This window comes from Pocillopora damicornis, chromosome 3 (assembly GCF_964200805.1).
Source record: "Pocillopora damicornis chromosome 3, jaPocDami1.2, whole genome shotgun sequence".
NCBI lineage: Eukaryota > Metazoa > Cnidaria > Anthozoa > Scleractinia > Pocilloporidae > Pocillopora > Pocillopora damicornis.
Genome location: NC_142672.1, coordinates 8,103,308 through 8,119,553, shown reverse-complemented (window position 1 = coordinate 8,119,553; position 16,246 = coordinate 8,103,308). Strand labels below are relative to the sequence as shown.

At 39.4% G+C, this 16,246-nt stretch overlaps 1 protein-coding gene across 1 annotated transcript; it reads left to right on the top strand.

The window, feature by feature from the left end:
• The first annotated feature begins 4,896 nt into the window (after positions 1 to 4,896).
• LOC149048085 (uncharacterized) lies at positions 4,897 to 14,803 on the top strand. Its single transcript, XM_089200327.1, has 7 exons — positions 4,897 to 5,041; positions 6,996 to 7,175; positions 7,930 to 8,033; positions 8,848 to 9,070; positions 9,474 to 9,641; positions 10,405 to 10,459; positions 14,467 to 14,803. Exons 1-7 carry the CDS (start codon positions 4,987 to 4,989, stop codon positions 14,474 to 14,476), a joined length of 795 nt encoding a protein of 264 aa, XP_089056453.1. The 5' UTR covers positions 4,897 to 4,986; the 3' UTR covers positions 14,477 to 14,803.
• Positions 14,804 to 16,246: the final 1,443 nt, after the last annotated feature.

The following is a 16,246-nucleotide window of genomic DNA, read 5'->3' as shown; positions in this document are numbered from 1 at the left end:
GGGGTTTTTTTTGTTGTTTTCAGAGATTTTCAATTTTCCAAGAAAACGATAATAATTGTCCAACGAAAAGAAGAGACGTCACGTAATTTCATTTACCTCAGCTACCCCCTCCCCTTAGTACACGGTTTATTTTCAGTCGCTCTTCGAACAGAGTAAGGTCGTAGCTATGATTGGCGTCTTTCATGTCACCTTGACCTTTCTGGTTACAACCCTCGGTCGGCTACTGTACGTCGTGGATCAACTCCGCTGAGCGCTTTTGCTTATAATTTCAAAGACTTTTCCCAAATTTCAAATCCGTAAGTTTTTTTCCTAATGATAAACCCTTTGCAAATTGATGCCCTTGGCTGAACACAAGAACCCAGTTATTGGAAAACACCCTGCGGAAGCTTATAGTAACATAAGTCAATTAAAAGAAAGTAAATTCTGAATTATTCGCAGTGAAAGTGTGAGTTATATTGGATTGAAAATTAATAGAATCGATTGAGGTGTACTATGACGAGTTTGTCAGAATCAAACTCATTTGTGGTAGTTTGAAGTGCATTTAAATGGATAAAGGTGCGTGAGAGTAAATTGAGGTTGGATTGGTGGGGATCTGGTATTGATTGGGGTGAATGAGGTGACGCTGCATTCAAACGAATGGCATTTGTTAGGAGGTCGATATTTATGACTGGCCGCATATCAATTTCTCGCGCAAAATTTCCAAAGGAAGGAACAACCGCTGTCGTGCAAAATATGCAAAAACAAACATCAAACGTTTATGTAAACAAAAGTAGGGTAAAGAAAAACTCGGGCATTTTGTTCACACGTTTTCAGGATAAAACTAAAAAATCATTTGCTTGTATCACAAAGATCGATCTTGGCTGGGTTAAAGTGATCAGCCTTTAAATTACTGCAACTTGAAACTTCAATTAGATCCCTGATCAGTCAGAAAAATAATTTTGATACATGAAAAAAAATCATCGAGCCACTCGTCAAATAATACAAGAATAGGGAAGTCAGGTTTGCGTGCCTGGAAGATTACAAAGCCATTGCTATGGAACAAATAAAGTCATTCATCGTACATACTACAGAATAAATTATAAATAATTAAACAAAACAACCAAGAATATTTACCACCAATTTAAATTGGGACCCCGTGCAGTCTCTTACTCAACATTGTTGCGTTGAAAACTTTGTCGTGCAACAAATTGTTACCAACGGCTATCTTCAAACAAGTATACTCTTGTAACGTGCACCAGGGATCTGCGTCAAAAATCCATGGGCGACAATCCTACGGCAACAATGTGGTGCAACTGTTCGTTGGAGTTTGTGTATTTCGAAAATATGTTCTCAGACATTACACCGTTGACTACCATTATCTCGTTTCGCTCGCATCAAGGTTCTGCTTGTCCTCTTCAATAAGACAAGCCGAACAACGCCAACTGTCGCCAGACAGTCAAGAAGATAATGCCGGCATTATTATCTTACATGGGGTACTGTTGAAATGTTAAACTGTTTCTGTAATGCTTAATGCTGTTCAAATGCAACTTTACCTGTCGCAACCGGTGTTCAACAACGAGCCGTGCTCAATTTTCTATTCCTTAATGCATATCTTTCAGAGATTGCGTAACCTCGTGAGGATTCTTGCATGGTCAGTCTGAAGAGAAGTTTTTCAAATCACCCGATATCAATGCCAGTTTAAATGAAAATACTCCCATATGGGTCGACTAATATTATAAGATTTTACTTCTAGAGCAGAAGCAGATTGAAATGTTTCATTTTACTCAATGACGCTGAAACGGTTTCTTTTTATTTCAAACGCTGGAAGCGAAAGCGCGAAATGTTTCCTGCGCGTGGAAAATGATAGAAGCTTTTCAACCTCTCTGGTCTTCGGTTGTACTTCTCTCAGCTTCTACAGATGGAAAAGATTCTTTATGCAAGATGACTTGGTGAATTGCCTTTAAATAGATATGGTATACATGAACATAATGTTAGATAGGCTAGGCTATAACTAAAATTACTGCTAGATACTCTTTTTTGGCAAAATATCTTTTTATTTCAGAGAGAAATACGAATAACGAAATTCCTTTAAAATCGTCATTTTTAGCAGCAAATTATTGCACGAGTTTGAGGGCTTCGCGTGCAAAAACGAATCACTATCTCGTCTTTTAAACACTAAAATCTTCTTTTTCGCTCTCATAAGACCTCACAAAATGATTTTTGTAAACATTGCGCTCTTCTTTGCGCTTAAAATAATTTAATTTCGAAAGCATGCATTTCTCTTCAGTAAAAATACTTCGTGAATAAAATTAATTTTCACCATGTGCTAAACCTTCAAATGGATTAAGCTTTTGGTGGTTGAATTTCGAAAAGATGTCCTCAACATAACCGTAAAAATTTGTTTGGGCAAATGTTTGAGAGCGATACAAAAGCTTTTCAAAGTCCGTTAAAATGCAGTTATTTGACCTTTTGCGGTCAACATTCCAGTCGCGAGTCACACATATTTTAATATGTTTCAACCCATGTGAGGCCGAAAAATGTACATAGAAAGATATTTCCAAATGCTCTAACCTCATTTGTCGCAGAAGACCAATCCAGAGACCATTTTAGTGTGATTCTCTTGTCGTTCGTCATATTTAGGTCTGTATAAATGATAACGTCCGATGAAACCATCAACCCTGTCGAACACCATCTTGTTGACAAACGTTCGATACCTTTCTTCACCGTGGCGTCTTATTCAACGGTTCAGTTGACTGCGAGTATTGCTCAGTTTACAATGCACTAAAAGATTACATCTGACAGTATAATTCAATGCTAAACTCAGTTGACTACAAACCTTTGAGTATTTGGCTTGTCACGCAATACCGGTGACAAAGGAACTTTACGGGGTAGGTGAAGGGCAAAACTCCAGAATTGAACTCTTGGAACCTACAAAATATTTTATTTTGTAAACATTTTTATAATAGTGTCATCGTTGTCTGGTGACGAACAGTAAAATACATTTATTTATTGCAGGGAATTATTCTTGTTTTTTTGGCGCTCTGTGCCTGTCGTACTTATTAGGGGTGTTTTTTTTTTTTCCAATAAAATTGCAAGAAATACCCTAATAGCATGAAATAGAACCTTTTGTACAATTTTACAACACCATGCTACAAAACGCAGTGGTGGGAATGTGTGGCCTATCTGAGGCTGGGGTGCTATGTTCCGTGGCCAATGGGTGGGGCTTGCATAAGGGAGTGGTACTATTAACCACTGTGAACAGACCCAACTACCGTTTAAAACCTTAAACTACAGAGGGGCCGACATATGTGCGCTCGGCACAAAATAAGGTCGATCTCATCTTCAGGACCGGTAAATTTGAAAGCCGACTCGTGACTTACGATATTCTTAGTGCATGAAAGTAAAGGAACAATTTCCGTTTCACGCATTCGATTTCTAGTGTTGTAACCACAAACTCCGCCAATAAGCGACTTGAACGAACAACAACCTTCCATTTTTTATGTAACAAAGTTGACCGTGTAACTTAGCGTATTTATGAAAAACAGTCCGAAACCCCGCCTCTAAGCGAACAATAGGCTTCATGTAATTACCATAAACCAGGTTTTGTTTACCTAGGCTAACTACTTTTATCAGGTGCCAAATTTAGCTTTTCAACGAGTATTAGCCAAAGGCCCGATCTCCGCGACTTACACGTAAGAGATTTCGATGTTCACAACCACAAAAAAGCTTAGCAGCATTGACGTCTTTTTCCTTTCCCCTTCCCCTACCCCCTAAAAAATAACTTTCCATTGTATGATTTGCATTGCGTGACGACTCTCCGTGTAAAAAACTACGTTGACTGCAACATATGTGAAGTGCTACTAAGCATCGATCAGATCTACTGCACCACAAACCGAACAACACTCACAGTCAACTGAACCGCTGGATAAGATGCCACAGTGTAGAAAGATGTCAAACGTTTTATAACGAAGGTTGGTGACAGTTCGCAGATTGACAGGCAGTTTCATCGGACGTTATAAATACGACGAGCGACAAGATAACCACAATAAAATGGTCTTTGGATCTTTCTTCTAAGGCAAATGAGGTTAGAGCATTTGGAAATGTTTACCCATGTGCATTTTCCGGCGTCATATGGGTTGAATTATATTAAAGTATGTGTGTGACTCGCGACTGGAATGTTGACCGCGAAAGGTCAAATAACTGCATTTTAATGGCTTTGAAAAGTTTTCGTATCGCTCTCAATCATTTGCCCAAAGGAATTTTTACAGTAATATTGAGAACATCTTTTCGTTATTATACCGCCCAAAGCTTAATCCATTTGAAGGTTTAGCACATGCTGAAAATTAACTTTGCTCACAAAGTACTTTTACTGGAGAGAAATGTATGCTTTCGAAATTAAATTATTTTACACGCAAAGAGGAACGCAGTGTATACAAAAATCGTTTTGTGAGGTCTTATGACTTGAAAAAGAATATTTGAGTGTTAAAAAGACGAGATTGTGATTCGTTTTGAATGCGAAGCCCTCAAACTTGTGCAATAATTTGTTTCTAAAAATGACGATTTTAACGGAATTTTGTAATTTGTATTTTCTCTGAAATAAAAAGATATTTTGCCAAAAAAAGTATCCAGTGATTTTAGTTATAGTCTAGCCTATCTAATATTAAAATAAGAAAGAAATCGAATTTTTCACCCTTGCCGCGAAATTTAGAATCTGTCTGATTTTTACAGACAAGCGCTCTTAATACTACTTGTTGATGACTTAACTTAACCAAACTCTCTAAGGTAACTCGAACACGAAATGTGTTCTCCGCACTCTCAACTGATAAGGAGACGGTTTTTACCTCTTTTCAAATGTAGATCAACGTGTTACCATGGTTGCGTCAAAACAAAGCAGGAAAACACGGAACCTGATAGTGTACTTCGGAGTCAGGTTTCTCAGAGGACGCCGTAAAAATTTGTGTTGACCACTTTCTTTGCTTCGTTTCGAACTAATCAGTCGCTGGAAACATGTTTCCTGATCACATAACTGTGTTCATATTTGTGGGTTTATCCTTCGCACAAGGTAAGTAAATGTTAACGTATTTCTCCCCACCAGATGTGGGTGAAAGAGGGGATGCTGAAATAACGCTCGAGGTTTAAAGTTACATTTGTGACACTCGTCGTGGACTTACAAAAAGTATGGATAATGACGTTTAAGCCGTGTGAAAGAAAACTGTTTCCCTTTAATAACTCTTCCACTTAATACATAGAAACTGAGAAATATTTAAATGCTATCATTGGCCTATTAGGAGGATTCTTTAGGACCATGTTGATGCGCACGGCAAATGATAAAATGTCAAGTTTGCAGTCTCTGCCTTTCGAACAATCGTCTGTAAAAATTTGAATACGTTTATCGTCGGCATCCTAATTTCGATGTCAGAAGTAAATATCCCGTTTCTGTCTTCAGAGAACGTGGATCTAATTTTTTCCAACCAATAATGGCTTTGAGGAGTATTAACGGTAACTTATCATTCTGTATAAATCATAACGCATCGTTTCAAGCTCGTGTTGCCGTCAATTTCTTTGGTTACTAGATGTCCTCGACGAAAACTGATTGATTGCATTACACAAAAAAAGAGTTGTTGCGGACTCATTTTTCGTTTAACCGTCTCGAGTCTGAAGGGGCACAAGGAGTCTTTTACTTTAGTCTCTTCGCCCTGACTTTTTTTCACTGTCAATTCTAGCTTCCTTGAACACGGTTCTTTCAAACATATTTTCTGACACTCATCACAGCGCACCGTAACCCTTGAGATGTTTCACGTGATTAAAATAGTCAATATTTCATCCGCTTAAGACTCTTCGTCAACTCCCCGTGGCAACCATAAGACTCGACGAGAGATACGAGAGACTTAAAAAATTTAGCAAGGGATGTGTGGTTCGTTTCATAAAATCTTAGGTCTACCGCAGACTTAATCTCGCATAAGGATAATATAGATCGTCTCCAGATTAAAGGATGACTATTCGGAAGAGCAATACAGCATATTCCAGCGCTGAATATGCTGTTATCATACCGTCATACCATTTCTGTCGTCTTTAGCAATGGTCAATCTGCTTTTGAAGCGCTAATTTTCCCGGGTATCCGGAGATAACGACTCCAAGTCTCCTGCACAAGCTTCTCATACTAAAGTTTCGTTAAAGAACTGTTTGACGGTTTTGTGACGATTCCATTTGAAGGTTCATACCACACTGAGTTTTTTTATGGTCATCTTTAGCAAAAGATAATAGTCTTCTTCATTTCCATCTGATGTAGGCTTCATATTTCTTGTCACGTTTCTCTCCCCCTAACAAACTATTGTATCGCTCTCCGAGTAATTCCTCATACCGCTAAAAGGACTTTCGTGAAACTGTCGCGACCCGCATGCACATGTTATATTAAAATTAATACTGCATTTAATGAAGAGTAATGGTTCAAAGCTAAGGAGAGTGCAAAACTTCGATGATGTTAATTGTTTACTTAGCAATATACGATGCATCAAAAGCGAGACTTGGAAAATTAGTGGGCTCGTCAAAATTCTGGGAATACCAGAATATTTCTTGATTGGTTAAAATTCTTCCCGTTGCAATCCAAAAGTTACCAAATGAGTCATGGAACAAATTTATGATTAAAATTTTCTTGAGTTACATAACTTTGTGTAAACATATACATGTCCTTGTTTCAAAAACTTGCTGTTCCATAATAACTCGAATCAAACCCTTTGGAAAGAAAACTTGAAAAATTTAAATTGCATGGAAAAAAATAGAATAACTGAATATTCTTGAAAATTGAGACCGAACTGTTTATAGATGGCGGAATTTAGGTTCTAGATCGAGAGCTAACGGATTGACTTTTAATCCCTTTGGTCTCCTATAAAATTTATTCATCAGTAAACACGCACATGTTTCTCAAAAAGAATCAGGTGTTGTGCACGTGAACAAATGCTTCCTCTTTTTCTTCTTCTTCTTCTTCATCTTTCTCAAATCTAACAATTGGTTTGCAGAAGCTCTGGGACAGAATTCGACCGCTGTTGTAATGCCATCACCGACTGCATCTTACACTATGGCGGCCATGTCGACACAAGCACCACAACCTACATCAAAAGCATCCAACGACACCACGCCGACGCAAAGTACCACAAAAAAAGGGGAAACCACACCAATCACAGAATCAATGAAGCCAAGTAAGCTTATTTATCAGTTTCTTGGTGCTTCTAATCATTTCTGGGCTTACTTGTCTGCGATGCTTATTTCCAAGTCGCCTTTCAAGGCAACGACAAACCAATCGATATTTTTTTTGTAACTTGATTGTCTGTTTTTGTTGACAAAACAAATTTTTTTTAATTTTTGAGAATTCTGCCCGGTCTTCTGTCCAAAATTTCTTGAAAAGTTGACAAACAAATAAACAAATGGCAATCAAGCTAAGAATTTAAGTAGAAGGCAGCTTTTTCTAATGACATGAGAGAGAGCACATCCATCGACGTGCACTTTAACCCTGTACCTCCCAGAAGTGATGAAGGAAAAACTTCTCCCAACAATATCCATAAATTATCCAGCAAACAGGTTATGAGTATACTCGAACTTATCAGATAGAAGTTGTTATCTTGATCTAACACCAAATTCTCATGACAAATTCTGTTACAAAGAAATGTGTAGCAGCAAGAGAGGAGAATTTTCACGCAAGAAGTTTCCGGGAGTTAAAGGTTACTGAACGGCAGAGTGCGGAATATGATTCAGAAGTCGCATTATGCATGTGCTTTGGCGACCAAAATTAAATCAAATATAGTTTTTTTGTGCGCATGACGACAAATCCAGCTGATTAAAAGATTCAGTCGATGAAATTGAAGTTTGTTGTTAAATCCTAATGTACTGTTAATTCACTCTTATTGTTATGTTTTCGTATCCTTTAAGGGCGTCCTAACGTTTTTTCTTCTTTAGCTTGTGCGATGATTAAATTTGTGGCAGACCAAGTGTGGAATGCATCCCTTACAGTCTCAGAGTCAAATGAGTTCAAAGCTTTGAAAGACATGACATCCATGGCAGTAAGTCCATTTACTGGCTTCTGTTTAACGCGACTTCTCGATCATTTGTTCGATGAGGGGAAATCCACGTTCATGTTTCTTATTGTAGAGTCCAAGTCAAAGTTTAGTGAAGTTTTGTAGCAGATCATTCCCTAATCGAAACTGGAATATTTCTGTGAGAAAAATGTCACCAAAGGAAGATTTTTTCTTCCATAACCAGGGCGAGGAAAGCATGAAAAAGGCCGTAAGAGCTATTTGGACATGAAAACGTGGCTGAAACTGCTTTTCTCACGATTTTTTCAAAAGACTGTTCTTACGAATGAATCTGGAGCTCCAACCCAGCTCTGTTTGATGCTCAATAACTTAGAATTATGCTCAATAACTCATTGGAGACTTAAATATGCTCAATAACTCAGAAATATGCCTGCATCACTTCTCAATTTTTAGGCACGAAACTTTCGACGGTTTGATTTCCCTGATATCTGTGAAAACCTAACCAAACATGTTATGGTTTAGGAAAGTATGTACAACAGCAGCTGGTTAGAGAGCAGAGGGGAGAAAAGAGGAAAGGGGGAAGGTGGGGCATGGGGTAGGGGAGTGTGGGGAAGGGGGAAGGGGTAGGGTTGGCGGTTACCGATAGTAAATCATCACGGGCACTAAGGGAATCGAGGGTGGAACTGAAAAGAAAATGCATACATATATGTAAAGGAGAGGTGCTATTGTTTCAGACTGGATACACAAGTTTTTATTTTGCAACTTGAGTTCGTATACCCAATATCTGATTAATGAGCGTCACAATGGCCTTAACGCCCATGTGATTACTCCTATCCTGTAGATGGAATACCTTTTCAATGATTCCGAAACGTACTACAACGTCAAAGTATCAGAAGTGAAATTCTCAAATAAAAAAGGCAAAGTTGGCGTGGAGGCGAAGTTATGCTTGGTTGTGAAGGAAAAAGAAGGTGGTTTGATCGAGGAGGTGTTTACAGAAAAATTGAAGACTGGTCTCTTTCGTGATTTGAAGGTTATGAGTGAGGGTGCTGAATTTAAACCCAAAGGTCAGTGTATAATGACTAAACGACTGAAATGTCTCCCTTGTCGATCATTTTGTTATTGAATAATGTGGATTGGAAATACTCCTGACCTAAAATACAGCTTGTCAGTCCACCACACAGAGGTAAATAGTACTCGCTAATCTCTCCCGAACTAACAAATCAGTGCGCGCGAAAAGTACAATTCACCTGTGTGGTATGTGCTAATAATGGAAATGAGACAAAAGTAAAACTGATTTGAAAAGTTAAGTAATGACATATTTGAAATGCTGAATATAAACTTGGCACGTTAGGATCTTGGCAGTTTCTCCCTTGCAATAAGTTTCTGCCTTAGGTGTATTACTGCAAAGTTTGTTAATGATTGTGTTTTCCCTCTGCTCGCCGATTTTGATTCAAAATGATGTCACAGGTGTTGACTTAAAGGACTGGAAAGCCAAAGAAGGCGAATGCGAAAAGTGTAGTGGGGCTGGCGGTGAGATCACTATCGAGCGAACGTGTGTGCCGGATGATGGGTACAGCTGTAACGGGTGGAAGGTGGAAAAGATGGCGAAAGACTGCGTAGAATACTGTGGCGGGGGTAAGACAATCCTGTAAATAGTTGAAATAGTGACTTAGATAGTTGAGATAGTGATTCCATTCGACAGGAGTATTTAAGGAAATTGTAAATGGCATTTGCAAACTTATTTAGAGAAGCAGTTCAAATTTCTTTAACCTGGCGCTTTCTACAGAACTTGTGTCTGCAGCGCCTAGTTGACGTCGGAACATTTAGAAGTAGTTGTATTCTCCCCCGGTCATGTTTCGCGTCCCAGAGCCTCTGTGCGTAGTTTCCTTTTGAGGTGCCCATTATCTACTGGCTTAAACAAGATGAGCAACTTGAAGAAACTGTTTCATTTGGTTTATTTTGAGCGCTCACAAGGTACTTCTGGATGGCTTGTTCTCTCGGAGAGCAGTGATTCCTTAATATTCAATTGGACGTCTACGAAATGATTATTCTGAGGGATAAGTCGCTAGGCATACATTAATAAGACACAATCATCGATTGCATTTTACAACTAAGTGACAGCTTTGTGCAGGTTGTGTTATTTTCAATCGAGTTAAGTGGGTGACTTAAATTAGCCTTCAGCAGCTTAGCGCTCCTGACCAGACCGAGATTATCTTCATTTATATTTAAAATTTTGATTTAGATGTGCTTGAGCGTGATTAAAATAAGTTCACAACAAAGTTCTTTAAAGTTATATTTTGAATACTTTAGGAAAATTTAACGTATTAGACGTTATGGACATGTCAGATGAGGCCATTGCAGCACTGAAATAACGTTTTATTAAATTTTCTTTTTTCAGTGAGCATAACGGTTTCCCTTCTGGTCCTGGCTTTTGGGATGTTACTCTCGTTCAGGTAAAGGACGTGTGCGAAGTAAAAACAAGCTTACCTCCAAAAAATCTTACCTTGATCTGGTAAAGAGTAAGGATGACGGGGGGGGGGAGGGGGGGAAGGGGCGGTAGGTAAGGAAACAAGCGTTTCAGTTTCTATTCCTACTTTTCTCTGCTGATTTTGATGTGTCCAGCGAATTTCGGTTACCCTTTACAACACTTTTGAAATATCTTGCGCCTTGATGGTAACTCAACCATTCATTTTCCTAGGTAATTGAGTGTTAACAACTGAGTTGAAAACGTAAATTGGCCACCGTAAAGGGTAAAAAGCGACAGCCCTTCGTCAGAGCGATTGGAGGAATTATGGGTTGTGTGTGGGTTTATATGCAGAAAGCGGAGCTACGCTATTGGTAGGAATATGGCCACGAGAAAACAGGAATAAATTAATTGAATGAAAAGCGCTCGCTGATTCCGTGGAGATTAAGGGTGCCGATTTGGAAGCTAAGATAAATTTTTGTTCTTGTCTTTTGCGGCTTTCCCAGCTGCCTAGATGTAAGGAAAGGCTGCAAACTGCCATATGCTGTTTAGAGTGATTAGAGATATTAAAGTGTCTAGCGACTGGTTTGGATGCGTCCTTGTCATTTCTTTCCACGTCGCGAAGGTGTTCTCGGAATCTGTCACCCAGTCGTCTTCCTGTTTCGCCAGTGTATAACTTATTGCAATAAGTGCAAGTCATGCAGTAAATAATGGCATTGGCGGAGGTACACGGAAAGTGATCAGTGATCTTAATGGATCACTTGGGTCCCGATATTTTCTCTACGTTATGAATGAAGGACAAGTTTTGTATCGTGAGAGAGCACATTTGAAAGTTTCAGATTAGTCATTGGTTTTAATTGAACTTCTGACCAAACAGTTGCCTGTGTTTTTGTCACGTTTGAATGAAATAAGTGGGGGTTACGAAAAGATAGTGCCAGCCTCTGAATCGTTTTGGAGTAATTTAACGTTTTTAAGAATGATGGATTTAGCTGTGTGGTGGTGAAATGTAAGAGTAAATGGACTGCGGTGGTCAGTGCTTTCCTTCTTAGCCGTTTGTAGTGCTGACTGTTGATCAATTTGTTGGGCACGATGGTGGCCCGCTTGAACGACAGAAACAGGATAGCCACGTTTATCGAAAAACTGGCACATTGCCTCTGATTTTTCTGAAAAATCAGAGTCGTCACTACATAAACGATGAAGTCTGATAACTGTGAAAAAGATATGGAGTTCTTGACGTGTGATGGATGTGAAGATGAATACAACAAGTAACTATGTGAATCTGTAGGTTAGTAGTAAACACTAGTGCATAAACTGTTGCCTTCAATTGAAATTTGGATGTTTAGAAAAGCCAAAGAAGTGCCGGAAACGTCCCAGGTATATTTAAGAGCCGGATGAAAGGAATTGACGACGGTTATAAATTGAGTGAGTTCCTCTGTGGTAGAGGAGGTAGCGCCGATGCAATCGTCAATGTAACGGACGAAGAGTTTAGGTTTTGGGCCGTGGTATTGACTTTAAAAATTGATGTTCAATAAAACCTACGAAAAGATTGGCGTAGCTGGGTCCCATTTTAGTACTCATGGCCACGCCATTAGTTTGTTTGCAGTAGTTACCACCGAATGAAAAGCAATCGAGTGTGAGTACTAGTTCGGTCAAGCGGAGTAGTGTTTCAGAGCTAGGTTCCTTGACAGTGCCATGATCGCAAAATTGTTTGAGGGCCCGGAGACCTTCGTCCAGCGCTTTTCATTCAACTAATTTATTCCTATTTTCTCGGCACCATATTCCCACCAATAGCGTAGCTCCACTCTCTGCATATAGATCGTTTTCAGTCACGTGACCACTTTACAATTGGCCGCCATATTGGTGCACATGTAAACAGTGAACTCGTATCGCGTGAGCTCTAAAAAAAGGTTTTGTGTGCGATTTTTGGCTGTGGAACCCGAACTGTTCGTGATAAATGAGTTTATATGGCAAGAATTCCTTCAGTTGTAACGAATCAAGGCGACGAAATAAGAATTCTTAGCGAGGAAAGGCGAAAAAATGGATTTCTACCATCAGCCGAAAAGACCTCACGGACAGCATTTTGGAGCACGGACGAGTCTGTGGTAGACATTTTATCTCAGGGAAAGCTGCAAAACTGTGGGATAGGTACAATCCAGATTGGATTCCAACCCAGAATTTAGGCCATAATAAATGTGATGCCGCAGAAAAGCTTCAAGCAGATCTAGAAGCTGCCGGGAAACGAGACGAGAGGGTCAGAGATCGTGAGATGAAGCGTGTTGCGGCAGAAAATGAAAAGCGGCTCAGGGAAGAAATCGAGGCCAAGCGACAAAAAATTGGCGAACCAGGGGAAAAGGTCAGTGACATTTCTTTCAATTTGGACTCAGCGATGGAAGTGGAAACTGAAACAGGGACAGCTACTCAAACTGAGGAGTTCGATTATTTATTTCACATCTCGACTGCCAAACCACCATTCGATGAGGCTTACTTCGCAAATGACAACGAGAAGGTGAGATTTTACACTGGATTGCCTGCTTATGATGTCCTGCAAACAGTTTTACCGTATGTTTCGAAATTCGTTGTAAGAAAGTCGCCAACTTTGTCACAGTTTCAAGAATTTGTTCTCACTTTAATGAAACTTAAACTGAACATGCCAATGCAGGATCTTGCTTACCGCTTTGGTATTTCCATTGCAACAGTTTCAAGGACATTCTCTACATGGATGGTCGTCCTTGATGCTAGATTAGCCTTTCTCATAAGGTGGCCAGAGTGTGAGGACTTATGGCAGACCATGCCTCAATGCTTTCAAGTTGCCTTTGCCAACAAAACTACAGTAATTATTGACTGCTTTGAAGTCTTCATCAATAGACCGTCCAATCTCATGGCCAGAGCATGATGTGATGTGATGTGCGTGACTGTTGGCTTGGTGTTTGTTGTCATGTGCGTGACTGTTGGCTTGGTGTTTGTTGTATCCAAGACCATGCGCGCAGTTTATTGTTCCATCTTTCTCGGTAATGATCCAGATTGGAATCAAGGCCTCGTTCATCCGCTGAGAGTGCCGCACTTTCGCCAACACGACAAACTTGCTTGCGACCATATGCCCTTGCACTTTGTAAACAAACCCCGAAACCATTTGATTGTAAGCTTCCAGACTGCGAAAGGCTTTAAATTGCTTTTGCGTGTAAAAGCTGGTCTCAAGAACCAAATAACAGAGTAAATCTGTCGATTCAACCGGCGGAAGACAGTCAGGTTGGAAGTGTTTCCCCTCTATCAAGGCAGGATCGATTCCAATCGTCGAGATTTTCTTAACGTAGAGCTCTCTGACTTTCCCATCCAGCTTTTTAGCGTAATCAATCAGACAGTGGAATTTGAACAACATTGTCAGGATCAGACGAAGAATTTTTTTTTTCCTCGGAAGCCATAATTTTCGACTGTGAACTGAGAAGAATTATAACTTTGGACTCTGTTTGCATATATTTCTTACTGAAACACGTGACTCGGATGTGCACCAACATGGCGGAAATTATTTCTGTGACGTCACGTGAAAACGATCTATAAACCCACACAACCCACAATTCCTCCAATCGCTCCGACGAAGGGCTAACGCTCGAAACGTCAGCTTTTTTACTCTTTACGGTGGCCAATTTACGTTTTCAACTCGGTTGTTAACACTCAATTACCTGCTATACTCTCTCACCGACGCAGCACCAAAGTTTCTTTAGAAACTTACCCCCTTTATTCATTTTCCCTATTGAGTTCTTAAATAAACATTAACTTAGATAAAGATTTCAGACAATTTCCGTTTAATTTATCTTAGATACCCTTCCTTCTTTCTTTTCCCTTTTTCTGAAAACTTACATCAGTGGAATTGGATTCCCAACATATATGACTTGTAGTAAGAAAACCCTTTGATCCCTGTTCAACTTGCTTGATGAAGCAGCAATGCAGGTATATTAAAATTTTTCCGCTTTTTGTTTTGGTTCCACTCTGTTTTTTCAGTTCGCAGTAGGTGCTGAATGGATTTGGACATTGCCATGGGGAACATAAGTGATGTCGTTCTTAAACTTTTTTGAAAGATTTAACTACCTGTTTTCTAAAACGTTGAGTCCATTAACTGTTTCACATATAGATTCCGTGTTGCCATACTTCTGTTAAGTAATAGATTACAGATGACGTCAAAATGCGGTGAGAACAAAAAAGTGACCCAAGAGGTGCAGCCGAGTGCGTCACTGAGCTTCCTACCACATTATGACGTTTTCTGTGATCTTTTACTGTACAGACCCACGGCAACATGGAATCTGTTTTTTTTCATGTAATAAAGAGCCAAAACATTACTGATGGTGACGTCATCAATGCGTCCGTGTTCCAATAGATCACATGAAAGAACCAACCAAAACGTGCGCGTAATTTAGCTTATTATGTAAAGCTTACGGCTTACTATGCTGCACAACCGTCTCTTTTTTGATCTGCTGTGGTCACTTTTACTTTATATGAAGATGTTGATGTTTCGACTTTTAGCTGTGCGTAAACATCCAGTCTTAAGCTGTTTCAGTTCCCTGTTAAGATGATATTTCACTTCTAGGGTATTTGTTTAAAGGGGAGCGGGAGGGGGAGCTCTAGATTACGTGATAGCTGACGATGGAAACTTAGCCAATCAGATTGCTAGAGTTGTGATAGAACGACGCTAGTTTTAAATAGAGGGTACTTACATTAGAGTCTAAATGAGCATTTGGGGGCATGGAATATATTTTTTTTCGTTTTAAGAGATTGTTAATTTTCCAAGATATGGTAATAATTTTCTAATGAAAAGAAATGGCGTCATTTACCTCAGCACCCCCCCTCCCCTTAGTACACCGTTTATTTTCAGTCGCTTTTCATTCTGCAATATCAACAGAGTAAGGTCGCAGCTATGGTTGGCGTCTTTCATGTCACCCTGACCTTTCTGGTTACAACCCTAGGATCACAGGCTACTGTACGTCGAGGTTCAACTCCGTTGAGCGCTTCTGCTTATAATTTTTTAACTTTTTCCAAATTTCAAATCCGATAGCTCCTTGAGTTTTTTTCCATATGATAAACCCTTTACAAATTGATGCCCTGGGGTGAACACAAGAACCCATATTGACTGGATAACACCCCGCGGAAGCTTGTGGTAACATAAGTCAATTACAATGAAGTAAATTTAGAATTCTTCCCAATAAAAGTATGAATTCATTAGATAGAAAACGTTTTGTCAGAAATAAAATCAGTTGTGGTAGTTTAAAGTGAATTTAGATGGAGTAAGGTGCGTAAGAGTAAATTGAAGTTGGATTGGTGGGGATCTGGTATGGATTGGGGTGAATGAGCTGACGCAGCAGTCAAACGGAGGGCATTTGCCGGGGGATCAATATCTATGACTGGCTGCACGTCAATTTCTCGCGCAAAATTTCCCAGAAAAGAAGTAACCCCTATCATGCAAGATATGCGAAAAAGCATGAAACGCTCGTGTAAACCTGTAATTTCACCTCTAGCTATGACCACAGTTAGACGACCTTAAGGGTTTGAAACCGTGAGACGTCAGTTATTTTGAAAGCCTTTACACGTTTTCAGAATAAAACTAAAAAAATTATTTGCTTGTATCACAAAGATCGATCTTGGCTGGGTTAAAGTGATCAGCGTTTAAATTACTGCAACTTGAAACTTCAATTAGATCCCTGATCAGTCAGAAAAATAATTTTGATACATGAAAAAAAATCATCGAGCCACTCGTCAAATAATACAAGAAAAGGGAAGTCAGGTTTGT

Bases quoted from the DNA above. Each gene is read 5' to 3' on its own strand.
- LOC149048085 (XM_089200327.1), top strand. From the start codon at position 4,987: ATGTTTCCTGATCACATAACTGTGTTCATATTTGTGGGTTTATCCTTC. The intron at 7,176-7,929 runs GTAAGCTTATTT...TTTCTTCTTTAG, and splicing joins CACAGAATCAATGAAGCCAA to CTTGTGCGATGATTAAATTT. The intron at 9,642-10,404 runs GTAAGACAATCC...TTCTTTTTTCAG, and splicing joins CGTAGAATACTGTGGCGGGG to TGAGCATAACGGTTTCCCTT.